This window comes from Anser brachyrhynchus (assembly GCF_964034855.1).
Source record: "Anser brachyrhynchus genome assembly, chromosome: 6".
Lineage (NCBI taxonomy): Eukaryota > Metazoa > Chordata > Aves > Anseriformes > Anatidae > Anser > Anser brachyrhynchus.
Window position 1 is genome coordinate 15,329,316 of NC_137700.1, and position 15,993 is coordinate 15,345,308.

At 37.2% G+C, this 15,993-nt stretch overlaps 1 protein-coding gene across 8 annotated transcripts in view; it reads left to right on the forward strand.

The window, feature by feature from the left end:
* GRID1 (glutamate ionotropic receptor delta type subunit 1) overlaps positions 1-15,993 on the forward strand; it is a 576,662-nt gene that overhangs the window by 552,387 nt on the left and 8,282 nt on the right. For 5 of the 8 annotated variants that reach the window (XM_080597920.1, XM_080597922.1, XM_080597919.1 and 2 more), the window contains 3 exons: positions 4,584-4,750; positions 6,086-6,326; positions 6,580-6,666. In XM_080597920.1, the coding sequence (XP_080454046.1) occupies positions 4,584-4,750; positions 6,086-6,326; positions 6,580-6,666 (495 nt within the window). Of the gene's footprint in view, positions 1-4,583; positions 4,751-6,085; positions 6,327-6,574; positions 15,237-15,993 lie in introns of those variants that run through there. The other 3 variants (XM_080597924.1, XM_080597925.1, XM_080597921.1) reach the window with 3 other exon arrangements.

Sequence of the window (15,993 nt, forward strand, 5' to 3'; positions counted from 1 at the left end):
ATTTCAACAAGATTAAATGACGTGTTTTCTCTTTCGTAAAACTCTGTTGCTTCTCTTATATCATTTTTAAACAGAAAATAAATGTTATCTGAGCCTGTTTTTGAACCGTTCCTCTAGTAACAATGTAAAGGTCACTTCTTGATATTTCTGTGGTACCAGCCACATAATGGGATCAGCTATCATGACACTTCATTTTTGGCTGTAGATTAATGATGAATGTAGCATTATTCCACTTTTTTCTTCAGTGTGGTAGCTTCCTCCAAAGTTTCAGATGAATCACAGACATATCAGTGATGAACTTGAAGTTCATCTCGTTTCAAGTTTTATTATTTCTTACCAAGTTTTCTTGAAAAAAACATAATTTTACAGTCAGTAAACCAGGGTCCTTTGAAAAATATTCTTCCATCTCCCTCCATGTTGAAGAACAACATTATGAGATTGGCTACTGCTTTTCAGAAGTATTACTGTTCTCCTTCTGGTCCTTCTATCTAGGAGGCAATCTTTCTTGGCCTTTTCATTTTTCATGATTGTGAAGAAAAATTCTAATGCAAGTTTCTTTTTCTCTGAAATCTGTTTTCTTATAGCTCTTGAATCAAAGATAAATCTGGTGTCTTTGGTGTTAACCACTACAGTAGTTCCAACTGGGTGGAAGAAATGAGTGCTTCTTTGGCTGAATTTCTGTTAAAGATGTTTTTGAAAGTTTAACTCTGAGTTATTTCTGTTTTGTTCTGCAATATGCCTGCATGCTGAGAGTCACAAAAAGGCCATAGAAAAGGAGGAGAATATCAGAGCCAATTTGAAGTCTAAAGTATAAATTGTATCTTATTGTTCTGTTTCATTTCAGTCATTCTTTATTCAAGTTATCTTACTTATTCTCAGCTGGTATTTGCCACATTCCCTTTTACCCTCTCTTTCTCTATATTTTCTTTGCAATGATGTCTGATCACTAGAACATTTTGATTCTATTTTGGGCCCTAAAACATATAATTCAGGCTTTGGATGGCTAAGCTGTGAATGCAAGAGCACGAGGATATGGAGCTTTGCTGCACTGTGGTCATGATGCGGTTCCATGGATAGGTACACCTCAGTACAGTGTCATATGAAAATAGCATAGCTATGTTTCTTGCCCATACATCCCACGGGTCAGCGCCTGGTATTGCCTATAATTCTTAGTCAATCTACCTCCTCCTAGCTGTCACAACAGCTATTAGGGGAATGGGAAGCATGCTGAATTTAGACAGCAACTAAATGTTTGGTCATAAGGAAGCTTTCTATGCAATGAGCACTCTTAATAGTATGAGATCTCTACTCTTCAGAGAAGAAAATGCCATAAGTGGAAGAAGTTTTGGAAGAGAAAAATCTTCCCTGAGGGAAGAGGAATCTTTGGAGAGTCATTTTTTGATAATCAGAGAGGGCAAGCAGTCTCACATTCAGCATTTCTGGAAGTTAAGAAGTATACCTAATTAAGAGTTTAAAGCTCAGATTCCTATTTATTTTTAAGTGGTCAAGATGTCAGAGAAATAGTGCTCTACAGTTGTGATGACACTGTGTAGAATTATTTGTCATAAAAATATAAAATTGTTGCAAGAGAGACCTGGTAGACTGTTTATTACTACTTACATTCATGGGGCGTAAGATAGCAATATTGCAAATGCAAGAGAAGTAGACCTTGTTAAAAGATCTGTCTAACCTTGAAAGTCAGTGTACAAAGCTCTTCTACATATAACAAAGTGCAGAAAACTGGGGCTTGAATGGTAGAATCAATAATGTGATTTTTCTCTAGACACTGCCTTATAATTGAAATCGAATATTTGAGGAAGACTGTGTTCCTCAAGTATTAGTAAGAAAAAGATGAGGAATATAGGACATGTTGTCAATGTTCTTTTTTTTGTAAACTGTTAATTTGAAAATATGATTCATGGAACAATTCTGAAACAACTAAAAGACACAGCTATTTAAAAAAAAATCAAAACATTTTAGCACAGTGACTTAGACAAAAACTTTTTTTTTCTCTTTCTGTACATATATCAGGCAAGTTTTTGTTCTCTAGCAACACAGATTTTGAATAAATTCTGTGCAGAGTAACAAATGCTATTGTCTTTGGTCCCATGACTATGTCCTTTTTAATGCAGTAGAGCTTGCACACTGTTTTCTATCATAGGTAGTAAAAACCTGTGTACTCTTTACCATAGAACACAACCTGAGATGTGCACAAATAGGGCTTGTGATGGTCCTTCCCTGCCAGGAATGCCTGTGGGATTAACACCCATTGTCTGTTGTCCCTGACCAAGTAGGAGGCCTATCAGCACCATCACAGATGTGAAAGCATGAAATGAGAAATGTTAAAGCCCATCACAGGAAGAGCAGAGGGCAAGATGCAGAGGTTTGCTGCTAACAACCCAGTTAGTTTTGGGTACATGATCATTCAGAAAATACCTTTGAAAAACACATTTTAGGCTTTCAAGAATATACATTTCAAGAATATACATTCAAGAATATACATTGAACAGCTGAATATAGGCTAAATGCCTTGAGGAATCCCTCCCTCACCATCCTTTATTTTTTATGCATCCTTGTGTTGATAGGTTATGAAACCTTTTCTGGTTGTCACATACAGTAAACAGAGATTTATTTGTTCTTTCCTCATTTCCACCACCATTATTAGTTCAGGTAGACAGCCAGGGATACTATTGCAGGTGTGGAAGTCTTCCTCTGGTCTGGTTTCATACAGTACCATTTAAGTGAGGGAGATTTTTATGAGCATGCTTGTTTAGTAAGTTGTGTCAGTTAAATAAATGTATGAATTTAACAGTAAGCTCCTGTAGCTCTTTTTTTGTATTGTGTAATCCCCATGCTATGTTTTACACTTTAATGATGTTTTGAGGTAGTGTAACAATTGTTGTCTCAAACTACATACATTAATTACTGTTAACTCTGAACTGACCAGGTAGGTAGCAGAGGAGAAAGCAAACCACACTGGTGACATACACTTAAAAAAAAGTATTTTCAAAGTGGTCAGTACAGGATCATTTAAATCATACCAAAAAGGAAAGCTATAACATGTTTTTACTCTGGCTTAACTCAGAACCAAAGAACTTGGGGATCTTTGAGTGCCTGGATGCAGACAGAATGTAACGGGGAAAAGAAGGTGGATTGTGGCAAGTAGCTTACAGAAAATCCAGGCAAAAACATAATTTTCAGTTTTATTTCCCTGGATTCTATCTATTAGAGGATAATTCACCCATCTGATTTATTGTCATGTTTAAACAACTGTCAAGGACTTTAGAAAGCTATGGTTTATATAAAAGGATGGTGAAATAAAATTAGCTTAATTGCTCAACTGAGGAATTCGGTATAATAAAAGATCTAAGGGAGTCTTATGGGCTTATAGGTACGATTCAAAACTGAGCTTACACAAAATGGAAAATACGTGGAAGAATGTCAGCACTGCAGCCATTGGCTAGGGAAGCTTGGTGATTCAGTTTTCATGAAGAAATATAGGAAGGTTTTCAGCTTTCCATCTTGCTTTGTTTTGACCTAAAGAAAGAAAGATATGAAATTACCCAAAGGTGTTTTGCATGTGTGTGTGTGTGTGTGTTAGTACTTTTTTTAATGTCTTGGAAGTCTGCACTCGTGATTATTCATGCATTTGCATTAGACACTCCAGCCCATCTGCTCCATTGTGCTCTATAGGTTCACTAGAGACTTAAAAACATACTAGTTAAATTTATTAGGAAACCAATGATTACTTTAACCAAACAAAATGATGATTTTTTTCTCTTACTGAATCCCTATCTAGAGACTTTTCTTACATCTTATGTTAAGCAAGGTGATTTACATTCATTATATGCACTACATGCAGGCATTGGCTTGAATCCCAATTAAGGCTAACTTTAAGGACATCTGCATGGGTGTGTGATAAAATAGAACAAGATTTGTCCCAGAAGTGAGCTAATAGGAGATGCTGGTGATTCTTCTCATGAAGAGGGAACTTTATTTTTAAGCTCAGAGCATGCTTTTTTGTTACAGGGCTGACATAGCTCTTGGAGGGCACTTCTTTTACTTACACGTTTACTTGAGAGAAGCTGTAAAATTCTTGTTCTGGTGACTGAGATGATTAGGAAACACCACTTCATGCTCATCCTGTACCTGTCTACTTATATAAATGTATGGAACTGGTCCCACTCTTGCTAATCCATGTTTCCTACAAAACATACATCAGATCTCATCAGTTAAAGCAATGGCTTTGATTTATAATTAATTATCTGTTATGTAAGCCTTTCCTAAACTTACAGTTGACTACGTCATCCCATGCACTCTCTCTATTAAAAATGGAAGACATATTAGGGAGTTTTGAAGTAAAGGAGGTACTGCTGGGAAAAGCATAGGTGAGGTAAGGCTGGGATGGAAGAGTGTTGGAAACATATTAAGGTTTTGGAGGTCTACAGATAAGCTGTGATCTTAATGAAATAAAGCATGGAGTAATGAAAAGCTAAGGGTTTATGTATTTGCCTTTTTTTTTTTCCTCGTACCTAGAAATGTAGTTTAGTTTATATTTTGTTGTGTTCATGATGTATTTACAGGCAAAGAAAGGAAACTATGCTTTCCTGTGGGATGTGACAGTGGTGGAATATGCTGCACTGACAGATGATGAATGCTCTGTGACAGTCATTGGAAACAGCATCAGCAGCAAAGGATACGGAATTGCACTCCAGCATGGAAGCCCCTACAGAGATCTTTTCTCCCAGAGGTAAACCAAAACAAAGCTTGTTTTATAGGATTCTTTTCTACTGCCAGCGTGGCAATCCCATTGGTGGTTCACTTCAATTTTGGCATTGACCGTTTATTAAATAAACTTAATTCTCTTCCTCCTGTGACAGCAGAAAGGTTATGAATTCAGGTTTCAGTAAAGCTGCTACTTCTACTCTGTGTGCATCTGCTTAGAGAGGAAAGGACTGGAGATGGTGTGTGGCCTCACACCTCCAGGCAGCACTGGCCCTGGCAGAAAAAGGACCGGTGTCCCCAGAGCTCTGTATGAGCTAGGGGAAAGATAAAAGAGAGATTTTGGATTCCTACTATGCTTTCAGGCTATGAAGCAATGTCTTTCATGCAGCAAGCAAGTAATAATGTCTCAGTTTATCCTTCAGGGTGGAGAGACAGGTTGCAGCCTCACAATAGTACAGGAAAACAAGAATTGTTGAGTATTGCATGGGACTGCCAGGACTTATGATATCTGTGGCATTTCAGTGATCTCTGAGCTATCAGATGTGAGCGTCTTTTTCATGTCAGCATGTACACTGAAAGGAAGACATGCAGTTGTGCAGTCACATGTGGCCTTAGCAGAAGGTGAGCACTTCTCCAGGTGGGAAACTGGCACAAGATTTCCCCATCTTGCTCATTCTTTAGAAGGAGGAGTAAAGCTCCAGCTGTGTAACCAAAAAGAAAGCTGCCTCAAGAGAAATCGTTGTTAGTAAACAGTAAAAACAGTTATCAAACCAAATCCAAAATGAATCATTCATGGAGAGAAGGGACACTTCACAAGAGGCAAAACAATGATTAATTAGCAACTGTTAACACTAATTCAAGCATGAAGTAACAGCATTGGAGTAAAATCCTTTTGAATAAGCCACATTTGCTGAAGTAAATCAGTTGGTCGCTGCTTAAACAGATTTGTATTAAATTGTGCACAAATAGTAGCATGTTTAGTCTCATATTCTTTTGAAATTATTGTGGGAGAGCAGCAGTGGAGTGGGCTGTGTATTTCACTAGTGGGACCAGCTGTTGCAGCTGAATGTAGACAGATCAGCCATGACTAACTGGAATATGGTGATTTCCCTTGGGAATGCTTCTTGCACTGCAATGGAATTTCTGACAGTCATCTCTTTTCTAGTTACCTAGTAAAGTTTACCTGCTGCTGTGACTAGAAAGATACCCTATATAGCAGAGTTTCAGATGAATCCTACATGGGGGTGGTGGATGGCAAGAAAGTTTTGAACTGTGGGGTAGTACATGTAAGAGGAAAATAATGGAAAGATGTACAAAAATTGTCATTGAATTTAATGCTTGTGTTTTCAAATTTCTGCAGGATCTTGGAGTTGCAAGAAAGCGGAGATCTGGATGTTCTTAAACAGAAATGGTGGCCACGTATGGGGCGTTGTGACCTGAATAGCCACACCAACGCACAGACAGATGGGAAGGCACTCAAGCTGCACAGTTTTGCAGGCGTTTTCTGCATTTTAGCAATAGGCCTTCTTCTTGCCTGCTTGGTGGCAGCACTGGAGTTGTGGTGGAACAGCAACCGTTGTCATCAAGAAACTCCGAAAGAGGTCCATAACTTTTATTCTTATCACAATTAAAAGTAGAAAACACAAAAGAGAGAGCAAGTGGAAGGCATGGGATTTTAGGTGCTCTCATACAATAAATTTGATTTATTTTGATTCGCCATACTAAACTTTGCATATAACTTTTTGGGTGGTTGTTTCTAAACAAACAAGAAACCACAACATGTCTTTTGTGCACATGGAAGGTGCCAAACTGACAGCCCTGGAGACTAAAGTCCTCTATTTATTTATAGAGCAGATACAGCATGGGCAGCAGCAGTGCAAACTTCCCCACATTGCCTCACCAATGTGCCTCAACCCTGACCTGGAGAGACCACCTTTAGGGGTAAGAGAGTAGTTCAGAAACATGCCCTCGGCCTCTCTGCTGTGAGTGACAGGGTGGCCAGTCATGGGCACCCAGTCGTGCCAACTGTGGTGATGTTTTCTCTGATCTAAGACCCCATCCACTGGCTGTGAGAACTGTGTCCATCTTGCACAGGCTATACAGCTGCCAGCAGCTGGTATTCATTTTCCTTCATGGCTGACCTAGGCTAAGTTTGAAGAAGTACATAAGCAATTAAAAATAAACCATCTAGTTATTACTGAATAAGCCATATTGCCATGACACCGTTTAAATGCTTCCTTTCTTTTGAAATCAATTTTATTTCTAAACCTAGGGGCCTCTGAGTAAACTGATTTTCATATGACATTTTACGTAGGAATATGCATCTGAGAATTTCTTGTTTTTGAAATGTTTTGCCATGGTAGCAAGTAATAGTTAGTAAAGCTATGATAGAATAATCAGTCCATACTCAGATCTGTTTTGCATGAAGCCTGTATTTGTTTACATAGACTAAATGTTTAACAAACTAACCTCTTGTAATTTCTGAAACAGAGGCATTTGTAGGTGCTTTCATCTTGGAACAGATGTTTGTTACAACTAAATAATAGCAGTGAGCTGCACTACAGCTGGAAAATAGTACATAGCCCATCAATTCCAATCTATGTTTCTCAGATTGCCAGGAGTATTACAATAATTGACGTACCTATCACCTGTAAGCAATTCTGCCAAATGGGATCTGAAGATATATGTTGCAGTCTGTAATGTTGTGAAATATTTATCAGTAAGATTCCATTCCTCCAAGTTCCTGCTTCTCCCATTTGAATTCATCCATCAAATGTCAGTGATAAACATCTATATTGTGTTTGTGGGACAAAGCTGTAAAGTCACTCGCCTGTGGCTCCGCAGCGTATAATAGCTAAAGAGAAATTTTGATTAAAAGGAAGCATGTCTCCACGTTGCACAATGCAGCACTCCAAAAGCAGCCACAGAGAGAGCACAAGTAGGTAGTCTTGCTTGTAAACAAGCTTTCAAATGAACATAAATGCACATTTAATTGTTCTTTGGTTAAATACTGTAGAGTTTTGCCCTGCTGCTTTGTAGAATTCACTCCATATTAGCATCACTAAGGCCTAAACCTTAGCAGTAGACTGTTTAGTTACCACTGTGAAAGCCCAGCAGGGAAAGGGGCAGGGACCTTGTCTAAAGTGTCCTAACATTACATGTACACAAGCATTGGTCTTGCCACAGTCTGGAGTGCATTCTCCTTTCTGCACTCAGGGACTCACCTTTACACATCTTTGTAGAGTGAGACGAGGATATGCCCCACAGGCAGGATTTCATACAGGTAGGGTGGAAAAAAAAATCAGCCACTTTTATTGCAAGGAGTTTTAAATACTTAATTTCCATCTCTAAGGAAGAATCTGTCTTCCTGACTTTAAATGTTTTCTTTATACCCATTTCCTTCATTTCTCTTTTTCTTTTTCTCTCTTTTTTTTTTTTTTAATCTGTTACAGGGATTGTTACAGATCCCTGTATGCCTTCCTCACCCCTCTTATCACCTAAAATACTGTCTTTTCTCCCCTCCCCACTCCCCTCCACTTTCCCTTTCCCTACAGTGGGCTGGAGGCTGCTCCTCACATCCTCTTTTGCAGTTTTCATGACGAATGGTAAAATATTTTCAAGTTTCCATCTTGTAAAGTGTACTACAGTTACCCATATGGCAAAGCTGTACTCAGGGAGATCACATGCGTATGGGAGTGAGTCTGCCCATAGAGCACAGCTGATCTAGGGTTAAGCAGGACAAGTTCAAGTCAGGCACAACACATGTGAACAGGCTCAGAAAAGGCTCGTCTTGTGGGTGCTGCTGAGAGAGAGGGAACAAAGTCGGTGGGAGTCCTGGGACAAGTAGGTGTTAAAGCTGAAAGAGAAAGTGAGCGTTCCAGACAAAAGGGCACCAGGGATGAGGGTTCACAAGTGCAAGAAGATGGAGGAGAAAGCATAAGGATGGCAATAAGGGGCAGACAGGGTTGTACATCATGAGTGGTCCTGAAAGAGGACAGGCTGATGCAGAGAAATGCAGGAGGCTAAAAGCATTTCTGGAATAGGTCAGAGTAGCTGGAGAGAATGGTGACCATAAAATACACTTTAATAAATTAGTAAAAGGATGTAGCAAACATTTCTTAGTAGATTAGTTAGCAGAGATGTTTAGGTACTCATGAGGAGGGACTGAAGTGGGATTCCTGATAGCTACTGTAATCAAGATAGGAACCAAGTTTTAGAAGAGATGATGATATGCAGATTGGATGAAGATTTTCAATTTATTTAAGGAAACTAAGTTTCAAAACTTTGGAAAGGATGGGTCCAGGAACCCCTCTGCTCAAGCTACAAGTCAGGAACAATAACTGAGCTGTGGGGACTAAAAGGAAAAAGAGGATTTTATTTCAAGGAGTAATGTATTTAGGGATAGCTCTTTTCTGTAACTACATATTATCCAACATTTCTACAGCAGTGGCCATAATAACAGAGCTACAACATGCATAGCACATACATATCATTAAAATCTGCCTCTCTGCAGCATCTGATACCCCATCCAAGTCGTTAGTTCAGTAACAGCTGCCAACTTAAGTCATGCTGCTGACTTCATTTTTCTTCTGCTTCTTTTGGTAAGGCTGTGGAAAAAAATGAGTATTGTTGTATCACCTAAAAATAGTGGAAATTAGAATTTCTCCTGACCATTTTCTTCTGTGAAGTGTAGAGCCTCAGAAGGTCACAGAAGGGGCCAATACTTTTGCAGACCAAAATTGTACTTTGGCTTTGGTAGTCACCTCATGCAGAAGAAGAATAGCATTCTCTGCAATAGCCATCATAAAGAAAAGGAGGCAGTCAGTGACTACTGTGACCCTTATGCTGTTAGGAGCTTTGTAAATCAACTGTAGAAAATTGGATTCAGGTTTGAATGAGGGGTCATCATAACTTGCAGAGCTATTTTATAAGTTCCTGTCTTTGGCTTGACCCACACGTTGGTTCTATCATGCCAATTGGGGCCAACTCAAAAAAACAGAGATATTGGGAAGATTAATATTCAACTACTCTGACAGATTCATGGCAGGGTTGGGCAGCTATGCAGCTTGCTGGAGTGAAAGAGAGCATTTTAGAGACTATAGTTTTATCCGTTGAGGGTCAGCGTGAAGCCTGTAGCCAAAAGAATGTGCAAAACTTTCATTATCACTGGAGAAATGTTTTCAGCTGACATTAAGGTGATGATATGTGCCAGTGCCTAGGGTTTTCCTCTTCCTTTTTGTATTCCTATGGCTTTTGTAGAGATGATCCTGAGCCAATACACTGAGACGTTCAAGGACTCAGAGGTCTGTGTGGTATAAATCACAACTCTTAATTACAGTGAGTGTAAAAAATGCAGTGTCAGCTATGTAACTGAGGGATGTTTTTTTTGAATCCTGACAGCATATCTTGGACTTTACAAATATAGATTGTATTGGTGTTATTTTTTTTTTTTTAGCTCTTCTCAAAATTAAACAAGTTAAGTATAATTTCAACCCATTAAGTCTGTTCATTAAGATGAACCTCCAGAAAAGATGGACTTTATTTTCCCAAAACACTCAATTGCCTTTGGTTCACTATTCTGTCATGCAATCAATAGTGAAATTTCTTGCTTCAAGAGTGAAGACTGGGTTGGTATTTTTGTTTGTTTGTTTTTGTTTTTCCTTTCAGGATGTATATACAGGATATTTTGATTCTATTTGAAGTAGATTTGTAAAAACGCTTCTAGTGATTTCTTATGTGAAAATCATAATGTGATCCCTTCTAATGCTTCCTTATCAAATCAGATTAACAACAGAAAGATTAGCTCCAACAATATCAGGAAAATTGTATAGCTGCAAGACCATGCCAAGTTCATCTTTTAGGGTTCAAGTTTGTCATCTATTAAATTTGGAAAGATATTTGGTAGTGTTTAAGTGCCCGTATTACTTTCTACTTCAGGAACATTTACATTTGGTTATCTTTTTCAAATTAGATTTTATAGAAATTATAATCAGCTTTTCATAATTACTGTTAATGCTCAGCCATCCTATACTCACTGTGAAATTTAGTCAGCTCATATGTTTATTGTTAAAATCTCAAGTTTTCACAGTCTGCAATACCAATACCTAATCTTTAGACTCTGATAGACTTGAGAGATCTGGAGAATTGTAAAATGAAAATTGAAAGTTAACATTGGAATATCTGTTCAGTCACTCTGCTCTATGCCCCTTCTGGATAGCTGAACAATCACACAGTTATTGAAACCCAGTAGCATAGAAATGTCAAGCTTTAATTATCTCTGTATTTCTATATCTTTTAGTCCCATGCATTTAGTTTATGATGTCAGTAAACTCTGATATAATTTGCATCATTTAACTGCCAAAAACTTCACCACATCATCACTTTGTTCCTATCTTTTATTTCATTTGACGGACAGTTTTCAAATGTTCATTGTTGTTTTGATCCAGTATAGCTGCTTACTGCAACGGACTCAGCAGCATCCTTTGTGCTTTATCAGCTATGTCTTATTGCAATGTATTGTTTCCCTTGAAGTTTATTACCTCTGAGATCTCTTCAGAACTATTAGGAAATCACTCCTTGTTCATCCACATACTGTACTCCAAAACAATAAAAACTTAGAAGAAAAGATTATATATCATATTATTCATGGAAATAAAAGTTGAATTTTTCACTTTTCACAAGATGTATTCACTAAAAACAAATTAACAGACAACCTCGTATCAAAGAAAATTAGTCACTTTAGGATATTATACAAGATAATATCTTTGCTGGGAATTGATACTTGTTGCGTCTTTCATAAAGGATGAGATTGATTTACATATTGTTAATACAGATCTTGAAAGATGATGTTAGAATGATCTCAAGAAATTCTTGGTTTGATTCTTTCATAGCTCTGATAATACATATTATAAATCAGAAATGTATTTTCTCCAGACTGTGCTACTCCTAGCAATGTTGAGTGTTTCATGAGCTGTACCCAATGTGTTTGTGATTTTGTAGTGCATGAAGATTATTATTCTTTTTAGTGAATAAGGAATAACATCATTTGCCATGTACTCATTTGCTACTAGCCACTGCTTCAAAACTTGTGTCCAGTTTCTAATTCATTAACAATTGTGATCTTTGCAGCTTAGTTTCTTAACTTGATGTTGCTTCTGCAAAGTCATTTTGTTTGACATAATCTTTTCACTTTTGTTCTCACTTTTTATTTTCAAATTATTAAAAGGGAGCAGCAATTCAAGTACTGTCTGGAGTGGGAACAGACTTGTTACTAGTAACAGCATCTTATCATTATTATTACTTATTATTATTACATTGGCTACTCCCAAGACTATTTATTTTAAATATTTTTGAATCTCAAAAAGCTTAGACTCTACAATATTTTCTAGCTCTGTAGTATAGCGGGAGGTGTAGCAAAATTACTCTGAAGATTACCACAAGTATATTGCCAGTGTTCAGGATGAATGAAAGAAAGACTTTATCTCTTTCCATGGCAGCCTTACATGATCTGCCTTAAATACCCCTGCTCCCATGTTTGATGATATGCAAATTCCAGCCTACCTCAAAAATCCGTACTTCCAGCTTTAGCAGTCATGAATGTTATTCACTAGGACTTTCCTCTGGCATTAGAAGAATATGAAACCCAGTGTACCTCAGAAATGGAAATATGAGCTAACAGATATGAGTCCAATGGATCAAAATTTGTCACAGCTAAGAATTGTGATCTGCACCATATTCTCTTACTATTACTCCATGGCAATTGAGGCTTCCATACCTTCAGCATGGTGTCAGCAATGTTGGTTTTGATTATTAAAGTCTTATGCCTTCACCACTGTTTTCACTATCCTCGTCTTTCTCTTTGTCACTTCATTTACATTGTCTCCTTTGTTATCTTTTTATCTGACAATTTGATTTCCCCTGGGATGGTTCCTTTTGTGAGTGAAAGGAAACATGAGATCATCAAGCTGATGTTTTATTTTCCATTCATTGCATGTCTTCTATATTTTATCTTTTTTTTTAAATTATTTTTTCTGTATTTTTATGACATGTCTGAAATCTTTGTACATTTTTTGCTCAGTTGCATATAAGTGATCATTTATTTGTACCACTGTATTGTATTCTACTTTTCTAAGAAAAAATAAAGTGTTTTTGGGGAAAATAAATAATGCAAACACTGGCAAAATAATGCATTTTAATGCCATCTAGAAATTCAGTTTCAAACTAACTTTGAATATAATAAAATGGAAAACTTCAGCTGGCATTTTAAAATCAGCAAAGTAGTGTTAGGAATCAGTCATTCCAGAACGCAAAATTTAATGTTATTTCATGACAAAGTACAAGCTTGATGTATCAGTTAGAGTCCAAAAAAAGAGGATATTTAAATTGCTTTCTACAAGAACTGAAGTGTACCTTAACCAACTCTGTTGTCTTTTTACATGAATGAAGAAACAAGATTTTCTCCTTAGAGGTCCCTAATGGTGATGCAGATATTCTGTAATATCTGATCACAAGCAGTGTGTTCATCCAGAATCCAATGCAATCGATAAAGTCTTGCTATTGATCACCATAGATCTACTTCCAGGTTGTAGTGGATTAAAAGTGACGTGTCTACCCCATGACTAAGGACATTTGGCCCAGGCTCCTGATACCCACAGTATTCAAGCATCCATTTAGTGCCAGCATATGTCCCTAGGTGAAAGGAAGCAATTTTTGTATTTTGTTTAATTTTTCTGTCAGTCATATAAGAAAAATGGGATTCTTAAGGATATGATCTAGACTTAGCATAAACCCTAAGGAAAAAAAATAAAAGGAAAAGCTGAAGAGAAATAAGTTTAAAAAATGCATGTTGCTGTACAGAGAACTCAGAAAGAAACAACCTGTTTAAAGTTCCAGTTTGGTAGTGAATTTAAGTACTTGCTTAAGTTGCATTATATGACCTATCCCAGAGAACTTCTGTGGCTACTCATGTGCTTGGCATGAGCTTGTGTGTTTTACTGAATTGGAGCCTTAATGTGTCAGATTCTTTTAGATTCTTCACACAATGTTTACAGAGCTAATGTTTGATATTTTATCTCAGCCTACAGTGGTATTGGAGAGTTGGCTTCTTGAGGAGGTTTGAATGTTCAGTAATAATAAAGTCAGTTAAAGATTAAAATTATAATAATAATAAACATAAAATGTGACTGCTTCCTCAAGATTTGGTTGTTTGTTTGTTTGTAAAGGGACCTGCATGTTGATCCAACTAATTGTTTTAAATGTGTACATATATTAAATAAGATCTCACCCAGCTCAAACTTCCATTCACCTTAGATGTAAGATTAAACTTAAGTTGCTTTGGAACCAGCATGTCTAAATCATAAACTGGAATTTACGTGTATACTGAAGTGATTTTCTGGAGATGTCTACAGTTTTTGTGCAGCAAAATCTGTTTAGGACAGATAGGTAGCATATTTTAAACTTGGTCAGACTCTTTTAAAAGCTGTTGGCTTCTTCTTGAAAAAAAAAATATTAGTACTATTAACTTACCATACAGTAATAACAGGCAACTTATAAATCTATTTGTCCATTGAAATTAATCATTCTTATAATACCTGAAATAACCTGTTTCCTATTCTCAATATTAGAAAAATATTAAAGAAACCCAAGTGCTACTATTGTGGAGAATAGATCTTTTTGCTCAACATAACAAGTGGTATTTTTTTTCAGAAGTATTCATTATCTGGGATTTCTCTGTTGGAACACCGCTGGACAGATTTTCAATATGCTGAGCTATCTAATGATTTGTCCATTTCTTTTCTCATATTGAAATAGGAGCTTGGGCTGTTTCCAAAATATGTCCTCAATGGGGATGCAGAAACCTTTAAAAAATAGTTTTTAAGTAAAATACACGACTGATAGTCAGGAGTAATAGTTTTCTAAGGCTTTCACGTAGCTGAAGTGGAGGAGGAGAGGCTTTGCAAGGCAACTGTTGCTGGGCACCAAGAGGGTTGCAGAAGCAACTGCTTGTGTCTCCTGTGCCACATCTCTCTGGTACTGTGGCATGATAGGAAGAGTGGGAATTTTTGAGATTTGCATTTGACTAGGCTAGAATGGTGAAGAAGGATGGTGACCAATCTGTTATGTCTGATGTTCCAGTAGCATAAATCAGACTGGTAAAGGGTAGCACTGCTTTGTTTTGGGCTCAATGGAGTGAAAAATTATTTCCTTTATGAACTAGATAATAATTTAGCATTTAAAAATTGTGTAAAAGAATGTAAAGAATCACCTTATTTTTTAGTGAGTTTTGGAACAGAATGTTGGTGAACTTAATCTTTACTTTGTAAAAGAATAATCTGTCATCTCACGGGGTGATTTTCTGATGTCGTAGTTGAATTCTGAAACCACCACCATCTTCAAGGACAATCCTGTTTGGTTGCAGTGCCTAGAATTTGCTATTTCAAACCAGAAGTATAACAAGTAATAAGTATATGTTTGCTAAAAAGAGTGAAATATTAAATATACTGTTAGCCTCACTGTTTTGATCCTTCTTTTTCTCCCCACATCTTCCTTTCCCTTTCTGTCTGGAGATGGCCAATGATGTGAGGCTGGGCCTCAGAAGTATGGTGAGAATTTATAATAAACATACAGATAATTGGTTTGTTGTTGAAAATGCCTGCACAGATGAATCCTTGCTAGTTTTCTCCTCATCATTACCTCTCCCTGGAAGTCCCCTTGAACCTGATCTTTGTGTTGTTGTAAATGCCTGTAACTATAATATATGCGGAGTGTACACAGTAAAGGTTTCCCCATGTGCTTTCTCCTAAAAAGAGTTCCTTTGCAGAGACATTGGCATGCTTACAGCATTCATTCACTACTGCATTTTGCTGCTTGTGTTGGAAAATTGTTCTGTGCATTCTCTTATATCCATTTATTTTGAACCTCATGAAAACTGTGGAAACATCCGTATAATGTGAACCAGTCATTCATTTTCTTTGTAGTTACCGGCTTCTAATGCTTGTGAACCAAGTTTGGTAAGGATTTTAAAGCTTGAATACTTCAGCATGATGTTAAATGTCCCCTTCTGTATTAACGAATGAGGATGCTATCGCAGCCTCTTACCTTCTGGGTTTGAGTCTGCTGTTGGTTGTGAGGACTAGCCACTATTTCTGTGTAATTGCACTTAGCTCATGGATTACACCGAATGTGGGAGTAGGTCATTGAAAGAGACTAGGGGTCTACCTGCCGTTACCTAATTTGTAACAGATGTGCCATTGGTACTCTTTCCTCCAT